This window comes from Quercus lobata, chromosome 7 (assembly GCF_001633185.2).
Source record: "Quercus lobata isolate SW786 chromosome 7, ValleyOak3.0 Primary Assembly, whole genome shotgun sequence".
Taxonomy (NCBI): domain Eukaryota; kingdom Viridiplantae; phylum Streptophyta; class Magnoliopsida; order Fagales; family Fagaceae; genus Quercus; species Quercus lobata.
The window spans coordinates 15344724-15360439 of record NC_044910.1 but is presented as its reverse complement, the minus strand read 5'-3'; the positions used below and the strand labels follow the sequence as shown (position 1 = coordinate 15360439).

The 15716-nt window shown below is 33.7% G+C and overlaps 1 protein-coding gene across 1 annotated transcript; it reads right to left on the bottom strand.

Annotated features, from left to right (window-relative positions):
- Positions 1-3482: 3482 nt before the first annotated feature.
- LOC115951661 (AAA-ATPase At2g46620-like) lies at positions 3483-14447 on the bottom strand. Its single transcript, XM_031068824.1, has 2 exons — positions 14256-14447; positions 3483-4025 (listed from the first exon to the last, which is right to left on the bottom strand). The coding sequence occupies exons 1-2, from the start codon at positions 14445-14447 to the stop codon at positions 3483-3485; spliced, it is 735 nt and encodes a 244-aa protein (XP_030924684.1).
- Between the last annotated feature and the right edge of the window lie 1269 nt (positions 14448-15716).

The following is a 15716-nucleotide window of genomic DNA, read 5'->3' as shown; positions in this document are numbered from 1 at the left end:
TCCTCTTGAAAACTATTTCTAAAATTCAGCTATCTTCTTTGTAATTGCAATCAAAAGGGACTTTTGTCTACGTTTTCAACTAGATATATTATCATTTCTTTTTTTGGTTGATTAATCAATACTTTTCTCATTCAGTGAGTGTTATTTTGACTTTAATGCAAACTTGATGAAAGTATTGTGTCATTTCTTATTATTAGGTTACAACCTAAGTTGGTTTCTCAAAAAAAGGTTACAACCTAAGTTTATCCACAAAAATATTCAACCGTGGTGATTATATGGTTGTCATTTCATCTTACCTGCTGAGTATTATAAATGTGTAGTTTTGGCACTAGAATTAAGAAAAAAGAATTGGATACATGATGTAATGTGAGACAATAATTAAAAATTAATTTAGATTCTAATTATGATTGGATAGTGATGGGATTAAATCTTATATACAATTAATGCATTATTTTCTCCTTTTAATATCCAAAAACAATTGAGCCAAGAAGAAACAATACTAACATATGCCTGGGGAGTTGGGTCTAAGTATAACTAAATGAAAAAGTTCTCAAGTATCCTAAGGGTATTGATTTAAGAAATATTTTAAAAAAAAAAAATTATGAAAAAAGAAAAAAGTAACTAACTTTTTTTTTATAACTTTTTATATTTTTCATAAAAATGATATTAAAATTTTCCTAAATTTTTTTATTAACAAATGTTTTAAAAGCATTCATTAAACGGGTCTATAATTAAAAGTCCAAAATTTAACACTAGATGACATGCTTTACTAATAGTTCACCCAACTAAAAGCCATGGAGTGGACGGAGCCCAATTGGGGTTGCTAACTTAAATAGCCCCAAATCCATGACATTATTTTCATCTTATTCCTATGTGCTGTGTTAGTTTGGTAAAATTATTCCGATCTATACCTTTTAGCCTTTTGTCTTACATTTTACCAAAAGGAAAATTATCATTTGATCTCTATTTCAAATCTTGTCTATTTTATGGTTCATATTAAATTTAACAAATTTAAGGTATACAAATAGTCACATTATTTAAAATTGTAAATAATGTGACAGTCTATACCGTTACGTTATTTAAAATAAAATCTAGACCACAAAATGAAGGAAATAGACAAAATTTGAAATGAAGAAGATCTTGTTCCTTACCGGATATGCAACAAACTAACTTTTTTGAAAATAAGCTACTTTTTATCTTATGGTTTCACTTAGGGCAATCCAAACCCAACCGAAGACCTGACCCACCCAAAGAAACCAACTGAATCCAATCCGATGCCGGCTGACCCGACTACTCCAGCGGTTGGTGGTGGGTCTTTACCTCTAGAAATTGACTCCGACAGGTTGGTTTCGATTTTCTCCCCCAAAATAGGAAAAACTCGAACCGACTGACGTATTAAGATTTTCCGACAAAAATTTCCGGATCTGGCAAAAATTTCTAGATTCCAATGAGATATCTAGTAAATCAATTGAGATTTCAACTGGATTTGGCAAAATCTCATTGAATCTGGTGAGATTTCCGCCGGATTTGGCTAAATCGCATCAAATCTGATGAGATTTTCGCTAAATCTGGCATTTTTTCAGAATTCTGACTCCGATCAACCTGCCCGCCAACTATTGGAGGCTTGATTCGCCAAATCTGACCAGTTTCTCGATGGGCAGCGGGTTAATGGCTCCACCCGAGCAAGTCAAGTCGGATGCATGTTAAGCCCAAACCTAATTCGACCCAACCTGTGGACAACCCTAGCTTCACTTTTAGCAAATAAACTACTGAAAAAAACAAGAAGTCAATGTTTTAGAAGTTGTGGTTTGGAGTCTTTGGACTTTGGAGGGTATGAGAGTTGTTTTTTTTTTTTAACCTATTGTTGGCTCCATGGGTAATTTTGCAAATGGGCTTAAGAGCATTATTACAAGACCCACAACAAGAAGGTTTCTCATTTATCGGATATATACATCCTCCTCGCAGCATATGGGTCCTACATAACTATGGGCCATATATTATGGGAGAAAGAATGCATAAGATAATTATTTTATGAGTAGTGCACTATGCAAAAATCAGACACACATGAAACTTCTTTGTATTTGTTAGACTGGACGCATGCTCGCCTTTGATAACCTTAAATCCATTTTAATTACATTTTAATTACTGCTAGCTCGGTTACCATTGACTATGATTGACATGATCCCATAAATATAGAAGCTTTAAAAGACATAAATTTCTTTATAGCAACAAACCAAATAGAACTAAAGTCAATTAAATTGCATTGATAAGAGCATTCGCATCCAATATCTACAAAAAATCTCATTTTACCATCTCAAAAGCTACTTTATCTATTATACCATACCATTTTACAACTTACCCAACATCCCAAATTCTATTTTTTTGTCACTTTATTTAAATATTCTTTTTTATCCCTTTTTATCATTTTTTTTTTTTTTTTACTATTTCTCTTTCTCCCTCTTCCTCTTAAGCAACCAACAACCACCACATCATAGTACCACCGCTAGACCAACAGCCACCATGTCACAATGCCACTGCTAGACCACCAAGCAAACCCACCAAACCCACAGATAAACCCACACACACAACAACGAAACCCATAAACCCACCATTACCATTCAACCACCACCCACCTAACCACCACGGCAACAACCCACCCCACCAACACGACAACATCCTACCAACAACATCCTACCACCACCACCATGAATCTACAGATGCACAAAACCCACAAAAAACATTAAAGCAAAATTCACACAACTAAAACCCACAAAATCTAAATCCAAAAGGCAAAACCCATCCAAAATCCATCAATAAATCAAAACCCATAGCAAATTCCAACCCAAAACCCATCAGAACCCTCCCAAAATCAAAACCCAAGAACCATAAATCAACCCATCATGACCCACGTCGGACTTGAGAGACCCACAACCCACGACCCACACCGGACTTAAGAGAGCCACGACCCACGACCTACACCAAACTTGATGCATCCACGACCCGCAACGGGGCCACGACCCATGGAGAAGACGAAGAGACTACGGGTCGTATGGCTTGGTCAAGTGGCTTGCGGTGGTCTGTGATGGTGGTGGCTTGCGGTGGGGCCTGTGACAGTGGGTTCGTCCATGGTGGCTCGGTGATGGTGTTCATTTCCACCACGGGTTTTGGGTTTGAAGATGAGAGAGCAAAACAAGAGAGAGAAGGAAGAAAGAGAAAGTGAAATGAAATAATGAGAAAAGAGGAGAGAGTAGAATCATACAATAAAAAACTTTTTTTTACAGGAAATTGCACTTTACCCACTTGTGGTTTGGCCCGTTTTAACAGTGTCCACCCGTGGTTTAAAAGTTGTCAATTTACCCACCTGAGGTGGCCTCCATTAGACCCTCGTTACCCACATTTGCCCTTTCCGTTAGAAAATCCTCTTTACTATATAAGCCAAAATTAGAACCAAATTAGAACCCTAAAAAAAAGGAACGAACTCTCTAAAGAAATTTGCACAAAGGGAAATGAATATGAACATCGATTTGACCCGATCTAAGAATAGTCGTGTCAATGAGTAAATATTCTTTACTATTCATTGTGAACACCATCAATCTCTCTTCAGTGATGCACGAGTTCAATATCCCATCCATAAACTTCATTATCATTGATAAATTCTTGGTCCTTGGTTTCTCCATCAGAAACCGATCAAAATCTTTGATCACAATAATAGAACGACTCATCGTTCCTAATAATAACGAGTTCAGATCCGAATCTTTTGAGACCTTGGAGACATTGATGTCGTAAACATCGTAGGACAAGAAGTTAGCCATGGCTGCCACGAAGCTCGATTTCCCTGTCCCCGAAGGACTGTACAAGAGAAAGTTGTGCCTCCAAACACGGCCTAGACGATGGTAATACTGTTTGCCTTTGAGGAAAGATTCGAGGTCGAACTTTACCTTGTTTTTGAGATCTTCTTCCATGGAGATGTTTTCGAAAGTCAAAGGATGCGTGAAAGGAACAGATCTCCACCGTCTGTTGCCTTGCTGGGGTTTTTTTTTGCAGATTTTTTTTTACTTGCAAATCTGGGTTTTTTTTTTAGAGAACCCAGCAAAAGAGAAGGGGTTAGAGTTTTAGAGAGAGAAAGCCTAGGGTAAAGATAAAATCCAGCAAACTGGTGGATACCATTTATTCTTAATTTTTGTGTTTTATTTTGTGATTATTTTATGAAGAATTAAGTAGTCAATTTTTGGATTTAGTAGTGGAAGGCTAGCGAATCTGTGGGTGTACGTTCACATGGATTTGTAGCTTTGTTTGTGACTGTAGGTGTATTGGTTTTCTTGTTATTGTAAAGGTATGTTTGGCAATTGCAGTGGGCATTGGGTAAGAACGTTAAACGTATCATTCCATATACATTTATGGGTTTTGATTGTGAAGAAGAAGAAGAAGGAGAGAAAAGAGGAGAGAGACATAAAATATAATGAAAAAGAAACATTTACCCCTATTTTTAATGGTGAAAAGGGAGAGGTGGGTAACGGGAGTCTAATGGAGGTCACCTCAGGTGAGTTAAGTGACAATTTTTAAACCACAGATAAGCAATGTTCAAACAGGCCAAACCACATATGGGTAAAGTGCAATTTCCCTTTTCTTTTTTTCTTTTTTATTTTATATACAATTTATTATATAATCTTGCTATAGTACCATATTACATATAAGATGATACTGAAGCAACATTGTAAATTTTTTTACAATTGGCAGTCCAGGTAATGCATCATTTTAATGATTTAATGCTAAAATATAGCAACATATAGCATTCTCAAGACCGAGTGCGAATGCTCTAAGCTTAAACAAGATCAGCCTGTTTTCCAACAAATCTCTCAACTCAAAGCCTCAGTTTTGTGCTATCCAAAAAAAAAAAAAAAAAGCTCCAATTTTGCCAAAATCCATTGACCAAAATCGATCTCCATCTTAAATTAATGGATTTTCATGATGCCCTCAAATTGCTAACTATAAGCCAAAGAAGCTCTAACATTAAATCATCTTATGTAACCTCAATCCTTATTAATCTGTATCTTCCCATGCACCACATTCAGCAAATGACAAAAGTAGATTTTTTTTTTTTTTTTGGATCTTCTAAAACGTTTGGCACTTTTCAATTACCAACCAACTTTTTTTCCCCCTTTTTACAGCCGATTAAATTTATCATGTTTTATTGTTTTACTCCTAAAGAAATTATTTTGATTTGCCAACCACGTTTTTCACTTATCCAATTACTAAATTCAATTTTTTTCCTTCTTTCAACAAATTGTAAACTAAATTCAGTCTAGATTTTTGTTATACCAACCATTATATTTTCATTATTAATGATAAGAGATGAGTTCAAGTTACATTTTTTTTTTTTTTTTTGTGATCTTCTAAAACGTTTGGCACTTTTCAATTACCAAACAACTTTTTTTCCCCCTTTTTGCAACCGATTAAATTTATCATGTTTTATTGTTTTACACTTTTACTCCTAAAAAAATTATTTTAATTTGCCAACCACGTTTTTCACTTATCCAATTACTAAATTCAATTTTTTTCCTTCTTTCAACAAATTGTAAACTAAATTCAGTCTAGATTTTTGTTATACCAGCCATTATATTTTCATTATTAATGTTAAGAGATGAGTTCAAGTTATACCTGATATAACTCTTATAAACTTATACATTTTTTACACCGTAGGTTTCTAAAAAATTTAACGGTTAAAAAAACCTCATTAAATACTATTGTTTTCTATCTTATTACCTAATTAATATTAGCTTTCTCTCTCACTTTCTCTCTCTCCTTATTTATTGCTTTCCAACATATAATATTTTCTTCAACACAATCTAACAAAAATAATTGAAAAATAATTCCTTACTTATTGCTTTCCACCTTATTACCTCTTCTTCTTCTTTTTTTTCTTTTTTTTTTTAACTAAAGCTTTATATTTTTTAAACATTCATAAAGTTACATAAAGAATTCTCAAAGTCTTGAGATTATGTGATATCAATCACTTAAAAGTAGGTCAATTATAAATATATAATTATGGGATTATTTTTTTTTATTTTTTATTTTTGGTTAGATTGTGTTAAAGAAAATATTATATGGTGGAAAGTAATAAATAAGGAGAGAGAGAAAGAGAGAGAGAATGCTAGTATTAATTAGCTAATAAAGTGGAAAACAATAGCATTTAATGAGGGTTTTTAATCGTTAGATTTCTTAGAAATTTATGGTGTAAAAAATGTGTAAGTTTATATAAGTTACACTAGGTGTAACTTGAACCCACCTCTAATAATAATGAAAAGTGCATGCCTATACAACCCATATTTTATCTAGTACATTTTTTAGGATTACCAATACCAATTTAATGGTTGGTATAACAAAAGTTGGATTTATTTATGAGAAATGCTAACGAGTGCCCTTAAGACACTGATTAATAATCCATTTAAAGAAAGTTTTTATGGAAAATGAAAAAAAATATATATATTTTGACAATTTTTTTCATTTTCAATAAAATGGTATCAAAACTTTCTTAAAACGTTCTCTCTCTCTTCACCTAACCTCAAATTTCCCCCACTTTTATGATTCACCGATATAAATCACAATCGTTAGTTAATATTTTGTTTTTATATATATACCTCTTGTTGACTTATTGCTTGAGTGTAACTTGTTGATGCAAGTAGCGGGCTCAACTTCCCCTGACTAATTAAATTCCGGTTTGAAAACAGCTAATTAAAGATTGACATGTGTGTCAAATTGACCCAACACTTACAAAAAAGAAAAAAAAAAAAAAAAGACTAATATATAAATGTATACATGCAATGGAGAGACAAAATTTTACTTTAGGGTGACAAGATGTAGGTGATTAATTAGTGGAGTGATAACAACTCATAAAGCATTAGCATTAGTGTAGTGACTCGTGAGTTTCAAAATATCTCAGAGGAATGAATGGTTTCAGAGTGCCAATAGAAATAAATAATTAAACAGCATGTATTACTTGTTACCATATAAGTTTGTGATTTAATGTGTAAAAGGTGTGTGTTTGTATTAACGTTGGCTAGTTAAATGTAAAGTTAATTTTTAGCAACCAAACTGATATTGTTTCTTAGTTGGAGATGTAACTCCTAATATTTCTCAAAAAAGAAAAAGAAAAAAGAGAGAGATGTAACTCTTAAATATTGAGTCTTAATTTGGGTTAAAAATAATAACTAATACGATTATTATTTCCAACTAAATAGGAAATCTAAAACGTATTTACAAAATATTTTCATAAAATATCATTTTTGAACTTTTTCTCTTTTTCACATTTACATATTGGATGACCATTGTTTTTTTAAAACTATTGGGTGGCAAGTCTCACTCAGAAAGATGCCTTCTTTAGTTGAGGGCTTGAAATTTGAAGCCAAACCACTAATATAGCATAAATCTGTGCATTATTTTTCAATCATTGTTTTTATTTTATTTGTGACAGCGTATTGCAGTATTAGTATTTAAACTGATTTATTTCACTCACCAAAAAAACATAAAATAAAATAAGAGTTCACAAAGCAACTTCAATGACAAATACTAGACAATAATATAGTATAGGATGGCAAATCTGTAATTAAATGTGATGGAGGTAGGTGGTTTGGTAAGGCAAAGAAAGGTCGGCAGCAAGAGGGAATTAATAAAACAGAGTTTAATATAGGGTTAGGTAGCCTTTGAGATCCCGTAACGCGTAACTTGTCGGGACGTGGGGACACAAGTCTCTGTTTACCCTTTAATATTATTTATTATCGAGAGATGTCCGTAATATTGTCACAATAATTTTATAGTAAATTTTAAAAGATAAATTATTATAAATAGGTAAAAAAAATTTAATTTGTGAATTTTAATTAAAACTAATAATAATTTTGTCATCTAAGATTTGTTGTAAAAATTTTATGAAAATATTGATATTTTATAAAACAATTTTTGAGAAAGTTTCAACCTATGACGTTCGTTCCTGATGATAGATCTTTATTAGACCAAGACACCAATCAGTTTTTGGTATAGACGGGGATTGAATCCTAAATCTCTTATACAATTATAAGAGACTTTATCAGTTGAGCAAACTGGAACCCACGGTATTTTATAAAACTTAATAATTATCTTTCAATAAAATTACTACTTATTAATTAGAATTATTAGTAAATTGTACTAATAAAAACAAAAGCAGGTATGAAATAATTTTGAGTTAGCCTTAGCCAACGAGTTGCTGGGCTGTTTGACCGTTGGAGGGTCACGTTCCCAACTAGCCGTTAGCAGTGCCAGCTCCAAATTATGCTGTTGTGGCCCTGTGGGTTGGAAAGAATTTGAAAGAATGGTCAAATACAAAAATTATTTTTGAGGTTTTGGCTAATGATAAATCCTAACCAGATTTTTGAAAACGTCCAATTTGTCACCTAACCACAAACGGTACTTAATACTGACCACAAATTAGTATTTGGGAAAAAGAGCACAAAGAATGTTTGGCACGACATATAGGAGTGTTCATCAAACGCGCTAACCTGACGAAATTGACCCAATCCAACTTAAACGCCTCACGTCAATTTTTGTGGGTTGATGGAATGAAATTATATCTTGATTCTCAGGTCAGGTTAAGTTATGATTGATAATTTATTAATTTTATTTAACCCATATGACCCACAATATTTATATATATATATATAAATATATATATATATATATATATTATTTTAATTTTAATTTTCTTACTTCGACGTATTTGGTATTTTAAGAATTTGTTTTGATAAATTCAGAATTTTTCAATATAATTTAAGCATATTATGTGAATTGCAATAATTTATTATAAAAGTATTAAATAATTAATGAGAATCCAATTTTTTACAAGGCAACGCAAGAAACATAAGAGCACCTCATAAAATATATATTGTAATCGCAACCCATCGACCCAACCCAACCCAATCCATGTTGGTGAGGTTGGGTTGGGTTTAGAATTTCTCAATTCGACAAACTTGTGTTAGGTTGGAAAAGCTTGTAAGTTGCAATTTGATGTAATCACGACGTCTAAACCCAACTTTTTATTATGTAGTATTATATATGATTACAAGGTTAATTATAGATTAGCCACCTATGGATCAAAACTTAGGGTTTAAAATTTTGCAAAAAAATAGATGAACATTACATAAATTTCAAACAAATTCAAATCAAATATCGAAATTTATCTCTAAAAAAGTTATAATTAGAAGAATACAAAGCTCTCTGTGACAAACCCATCAAAATGAGACAAGACAAACTTACTGTGTTAGCCTAAAAGAGAAAAAATGAAAATGAAAATGAAAACGAAAGCAGAGCACGGATCTTCAATTGTGACTCGTGGCGGCGGCTGGTGGCGACCATGGAGGTTCAACAAAGGGGATTTAGGACTTGCTGACCTCTCAAGCAAGTCCTTGGTGCCATTACATAGCAAAATGCACCCAATTGTGTAAGTTGTCCCTTTAGAACCCTTTATCAAAGCATACATGTCACAACCAATGACTGTGAACTTCCTTCTTGTTTTTGTTCTTGTTCTTTTTCTGTTGCTCTTCTTCAACACCTTCTAATTTCTCCCACAGCAGTTAACTTTTCACTCTCTTTTGTTTCAACTTTCCATCCCCATGAATGGTTCTTTATCTTAAAGTTCAGTAAAGCCTTAAGAAACGAGCTCAAACCATTATTTCCCCAATTGGGTCTTCGACCCGCTAAACAATCTCAATCCAATGTAGTTGCATCAATTGGCTCACTAATCTTCACATTAATATACGTAACTCTCAGAGTCAATTCCTCAAACACAATTAGTCAGAAATATTCTCATTCTCATGTTTCTTGGTATTTGTGTGTTTTATTTATTACGTTTTTGTTTCAGGGATTCTCTTCCATTCTTTAGAGAACTTGGACCTGACCAAAAAAGAAACCGAATTAGTCTTGGACGAGAACCCAGCTCTTGCATTGAAATCTTTGGATTCAACATGTGCTTGGTTTCGTTCTTTGCAATCACATGCTCGGACACAATTCAATACGTTCTTGAAAATCAGAATCAATAGCGTTTTACTTGCACTGTTTGTTTTGAAGTAAAATAAAATATTTTACATATAAAATTTTTAGTAAATTATTTTCAGGTATATGATATGACTATATGGTATGACAAGTAAAATTTTTCAAGCAAACTACTAAAACCGATGGCTCAACATCTAAGTTGTTGGTGTCGGAGGTCTGATGACCAGACCACTGGAATTGACAGTCAAAGTGATGACTCCAATGATTGGGCTACTGATGATCACTATCAGAGCAGTATTTTTGGTAACCGGACAGCCAACATTGATCGAAAAAATAACGTCTTTGATTATTGGACCTCCTTCACCGGTTGCAGTGCATGTCTTTGGCCACTGAATCATCAACACCGGTCGCAAGTGTGGCATCTCTGGCCATTGAACTATTGGCATTGATCACTAGTGAGGCATCTCCTGCCACTAGATTGTCGGCACCATTTGCAAAGCGAAGTCTATGAACACCAAACTGCTAGCACTAGTCACGAAGCGGAGTCACTAGCCACTGAACCATTGTTATCGGTCACCAGAGCGATGTCTTCGTCCACTAGACCAGTGACCTAGCAACTAGAAGAGGGAGGGAAAGCCATTATGGCTGTGTTTGGCTCTATGTAAATCGAATTCCGGGTTTAAAATGAATGCAGGAGAAAATGAATTCTCGTAAGGAAAATAAAATCTAGGTGTTTGGTTCTACAATGGAAAATAGTCCAGAAAATGATTTCTCGTGTTTGGTAACATTCTAAAAATGCTATTTTCCTACAAATTCTTCACATTTTCTTAGCTTCTAAACAAATTTTATAACATAAAATTTCAAAATATACACTTAACACAACCAAAAATCAAAATATAAACATTTTTTCACAACATATACATGATATACTCGGTGAGAGGAGGAAGAAAGAGTGAGAGATTGAGGGTGGGTTTGAGAGCTTGGCTTTGCCGGCGACGGATTAAAGATGTTGGAGGCGAGTATGGCTTTTCCGGCGTGAGGGAGAGTGACAGCTAGGTGGAGGTGTGTGGATCGGAGGTGAGGTGAGGTCGTCGGACTCAAATAGAACTCAAACAGTGGAGGAAACTAACCAGAGTAGAGGTGTATGTATCGGCAACGCTCGTTTGACTGTGGATGGAGCACGGATTGGCATGAAGGAGAAGGTGGAGCTCTTTATCTCTCTCTCGTGGTGAGTGGTCACAGCTAAGCTTAGAGAAAGTGTGTGATGTTTGTGAGTGTGTGTGAGGAGTGTGTGAGTGTGTGTGAGGAGTGTGTGAAAAGTGTAAAACAATTGAAGGTAAAATAAGAACTGAAATGGTTTTACGGGTGAGAAGGGGTTTTTTATAGTCAACGTGTAAAGCAATTTTTGTTTGACCCAATTTTTCGTAGGTACCAAACACACACAAGGTTGTAAAATAATTTCCTAAAAGCCTTTTTAGGCAAAACAAACGCAGCCTATATGTTTTTAGAAAATGTTTTATCAAAATTTCAAAGATAAAACATTTTATAACTTTTTATAAAGGATTTACGATCAACGGAAAATATTTTACAAGTTTGACTATATTTTACCTTAAAACAAACACCTAAAAATGGGAAATATTTTTCAAAAAATATTTTACTTCAAAACAACCGGAGCATTAGTTACTTAATTATGAAATGTCCTAGTGTGTTAATAGCTGAGGAAATTGAGCAATTTCTATGTTTTGTGCAAGAAGAAATGGAAGCTAAGATTAAGCAAGTAGACACCATATTTTGTCTACTCTCAACTTACTTGCAAAATTTCAAAATTTTCAAAATATATAATTTGATCATGCGACTGTGGGAATATGAAAAAAAAAAATTTTAATTTTATCCCGTTCGGATGTTGGATCACCCAATTTTTTGGTTCAAGAGACAAAATGACAAAACTACCCTTAGTGGCCCAAGCCTCAATCGGGTTGACTAATAGTCAAATAAACTCAAAGATACCCCTGGACCTCAATTTTAATCAAAACCAATATTTTCCCTAATTTTGACGAAGTTTGACCATGGTCAACCCAAACTTGACCGTAAATTGTCCAAGATCCAACCATTCGATTGAGAGACATTTGAGCTCATATTGAAGAAAATTGAATTTCCTTCAAAATGACTGCTTTTGGACCTAAATCGAAGTTAAAACACGTGAGATAACGCAAAAACATAAAAAAATATCTAACAATTAGTAATTTACAAAGTGTTAAACATGAATTTTACTTTGTTTAAGTGGTTTTCTTTCCATGATTGCAGTTTTCCAAGATGGGAGCGTTGAGACAAAAAGCTGGTACTTTCTCAAAGTACGTATCGAGAGCTTTCCGACAATACCGTATTTGAACCAATCCGAGGTTGGAGGATTAAGATCCAAGCTCAATAAATTGGTAGAAAAATATGGAGAAATCCCACTTTCTGCACGTAATCAGCGCCGAGTACCTACTTTGAGCACAAACGGGTGACACACCGCAAAAATTGGAGCCAAAAAATTTGTATTTTCTTGAAGTAGAAAAATTTCTCTATAACCTGGAACAAATGACATCCCTAAAGCATCTTCGGATTGATGAGAATCAATCCAGCAAAATCACAAAAAATAATGTTCAAGTGCAGAATTCTGAATCAGCCAACTTTAAACGCATGTAAATCTTTCTTCCAAGGTCCAAATGCTACAAAGCCGGAAGCTTTAGAAATTAGAATCTGATTTTTTTTTTTCAACGGTTTCAAAATTAGCCAATTCAGAGGTCATTAAGGCCTCCAACCAAGTTCTCAAAGTTTAGGGTGGACGAATGGAAAAAGGGCAAATTAAAGGGAAGCTGAACCGTGGGGCGCACCCATTATAGGAGCCTAAGGGTTTTAATTAAGTCATCCTTTTTGTTGGACATAAAACTTTTTTTTTAGTTTAAAAATGTGTCATTTTATTTATATATAATAATAATAATAATAAATCATGACTCATTTCTTGTGTTTGATAATAACCTTAAAAATGAGTAGCACAACATTTTCTGGTGTTTGGTAAGCGTTGGATATCATTAACACAAGTTTACCCAGTGAGCTAATTTAGAGGTGTTGAAGGCCTCCACCCAAGTGCTCGAAATTCAAAACATGTTTATTATAAAAATCAAGTATATAATGTATAAAATAGTCAGCAAAAATTACATACCACTACTATACATACATGGAATGCATCAACATCCATTATTCCACACAAAACAATTGTATTGGGTAGGTAAATAATAAAAATGCAGTAATTCTAGGACCACAATTTATTAAACACACTTTGCTACAACTATTTTATGTGGTGAACTGTGATTGATTGCCTATTACTTTTACATGAACCCACTATTTTTTCTTTACCACTCACAACCAGCCATATAGGAGAGTTGTAACAAAGTGTGTGTAATAAGTTGTGGTCCTATAATTTTTTATAAAATGTGATGGATTATAATGGAAGGAGCACATTTACATCATTGTAATAGTCCTTGGAATTATAAGTTTTGAAAAAGGCGAAAAACACATTTTGGTCCCTACATTTTCAGCCGATTTCCGTTTTAGTCCCTAAGTTTTTTTTTTACCGCTTTTAGTCCCTCTCCTGAAAAACGCTTCCATTTTAGTCCCTACCGTTACATTAGAAACGGATATTGCAGACGTGGCAAACGGCAAAGTCAAAAAATAATAAACTAATGTCCACGTGGCCTAAATTAATAATAAAAAATATTTTTTAATGCCACGTCAGCATTTAAATTAAAAAAATTAAAAACTCTCATAAAAAAATCCTTAAATAAAAAAATTAATTTATTAATTCTAACTAAATAAAAAAAATTAAAAACTCTCATAAAAAAAAATCAAAAACAAATTTAAAACTAAACCCAGCAAGAACAACAAAACCAAGAAAGAACTAAACCCAGCAAGAACATAAACCCAGAAAGAACTAAACCCAGCAAGAACTAAACCCAGCAAGAACATAAACCCAGCAAGAACTAAACCCAGCAAGAACATAAACCCAGAAAGAACTAAACCCAGCAAGAACATAAACCCACAAGCTTTCTCTCTAAATACTCCAATGCCCAGATCTATTATTATCTCCTTCCATTTATACTAAACCTCACCGTTTTCTGATTACTCACTGAAAATATATTTATAAAAAAAAAAAAAATTCAATCTTTTTTTTGGTTGTTGTTGAAATGGTGCATCACGTTCTCTTTCCGTCCGGTGAAGAAGTTATCGACTACGATCACGCTATCGCCTCGCTCCATCAGACGGTCGACCAAGTGGTACCCAACGAACCCGGCCTCGCCAGTCACCACGACCCGCAAACCCTTGCGTTTTAGCCCCAAGGGGACTTTGCCGGAGCTGTACATGTGGAAAGCAGAGCGGTGCTCGTACATGGGTTTTTGGTCGTACTGGCTCAGCCGTGTCGTCGTTTCCAGGATCGTGAAGTGTCCGTACTCGACACCATTTCGGTAACCCAGTAAAAAAATATATTTATAAAAAAATAAGGCTCTCTGCAAATATGGGTTTGAATTAAATTTTTTGAGTTTTAAATTTGCCGTGTTTGTGTTTTGTTAATCTTGTTTTTGCTGGGTTTTAAATTTGTTGTTCTTGCTGGGTTTAGTTTGTTCTTGCTGAGTTTAGTTCTTTCTGGGTTTTGTTGTTCTTGCTGGGTTTAGTTGTTCTTGCTGGGTTTAGTTTTAAATTTGTTTTTGATTTTTTTTTTTGATGAGAGTTTTTAATTTTTTTTATTTAGTTAGAATTAATAAATTAATTTTTTTATTTAAGGATTTTTTTTATGAGAGTTTTTAATTTTTTTAATTTAAATGCTGACATGGCATTAAAAAATATTTTTTATTATTAATTTAGGCCACGTGGACATTAGTTTATTATTTTTTGACTTTGCCGTTTGTCACGTCTGCAATATCCGTTTCTAATGTAACGGCAGGAACTAAAATGAAAGCGTTTTTCAGGAGAGGGACTAAAAGCGGTAAAAAAAAATTTTATGGACTAAAACGGAAATCGGCTGAAAATGTAGGGACCAAAATGTGTTTTTCACCTTTGAAAAATTGAGATTTTAATTTGAAAACAGTCTCAGAACTTAGAAGGGTGTAAAACACATTTTTGCATTTTTCTTGCACTAAACCAAAACCATGTCCTAAATCATCAAAGTTAAGGAAACGTATCATCTGTAGATGTAGAGTAATTCTAGGTTTTCAGGAAAATAGCACTTATAGTGCAATCATTATAAGGAGTAAATACCATAAGATGAAATTTTATTGTATTAAAAAAGAAGAAGCTAAAATACTGCTATTATACACATTGGTGATTGGTAGTAACCCTTTTCACTTTATTTACACCTTGCACACCACTACTATATATACACACATAGAAAGAGTGGGAGGAAGACACCCACAGACATCACTGCTAAGTGGTCGATTCAAAATCTGATATTGAAACCACCTATTGGGTATATATTATTTTTGGAGAAGCGTATGGATGGCAATAGAGATTCTAGTGAAAGGGATATGGGATGAAAAAAAAATTAAAATGAAATGGGAGTTACATAAAATATGAGCAATTTCTTCCAAGCCCAAGCACTTACGAGGTAGTATTTCCCATAAATTTATGAACCTTCTCTCCCAAGGAATGCTTTGGTTAGAAAT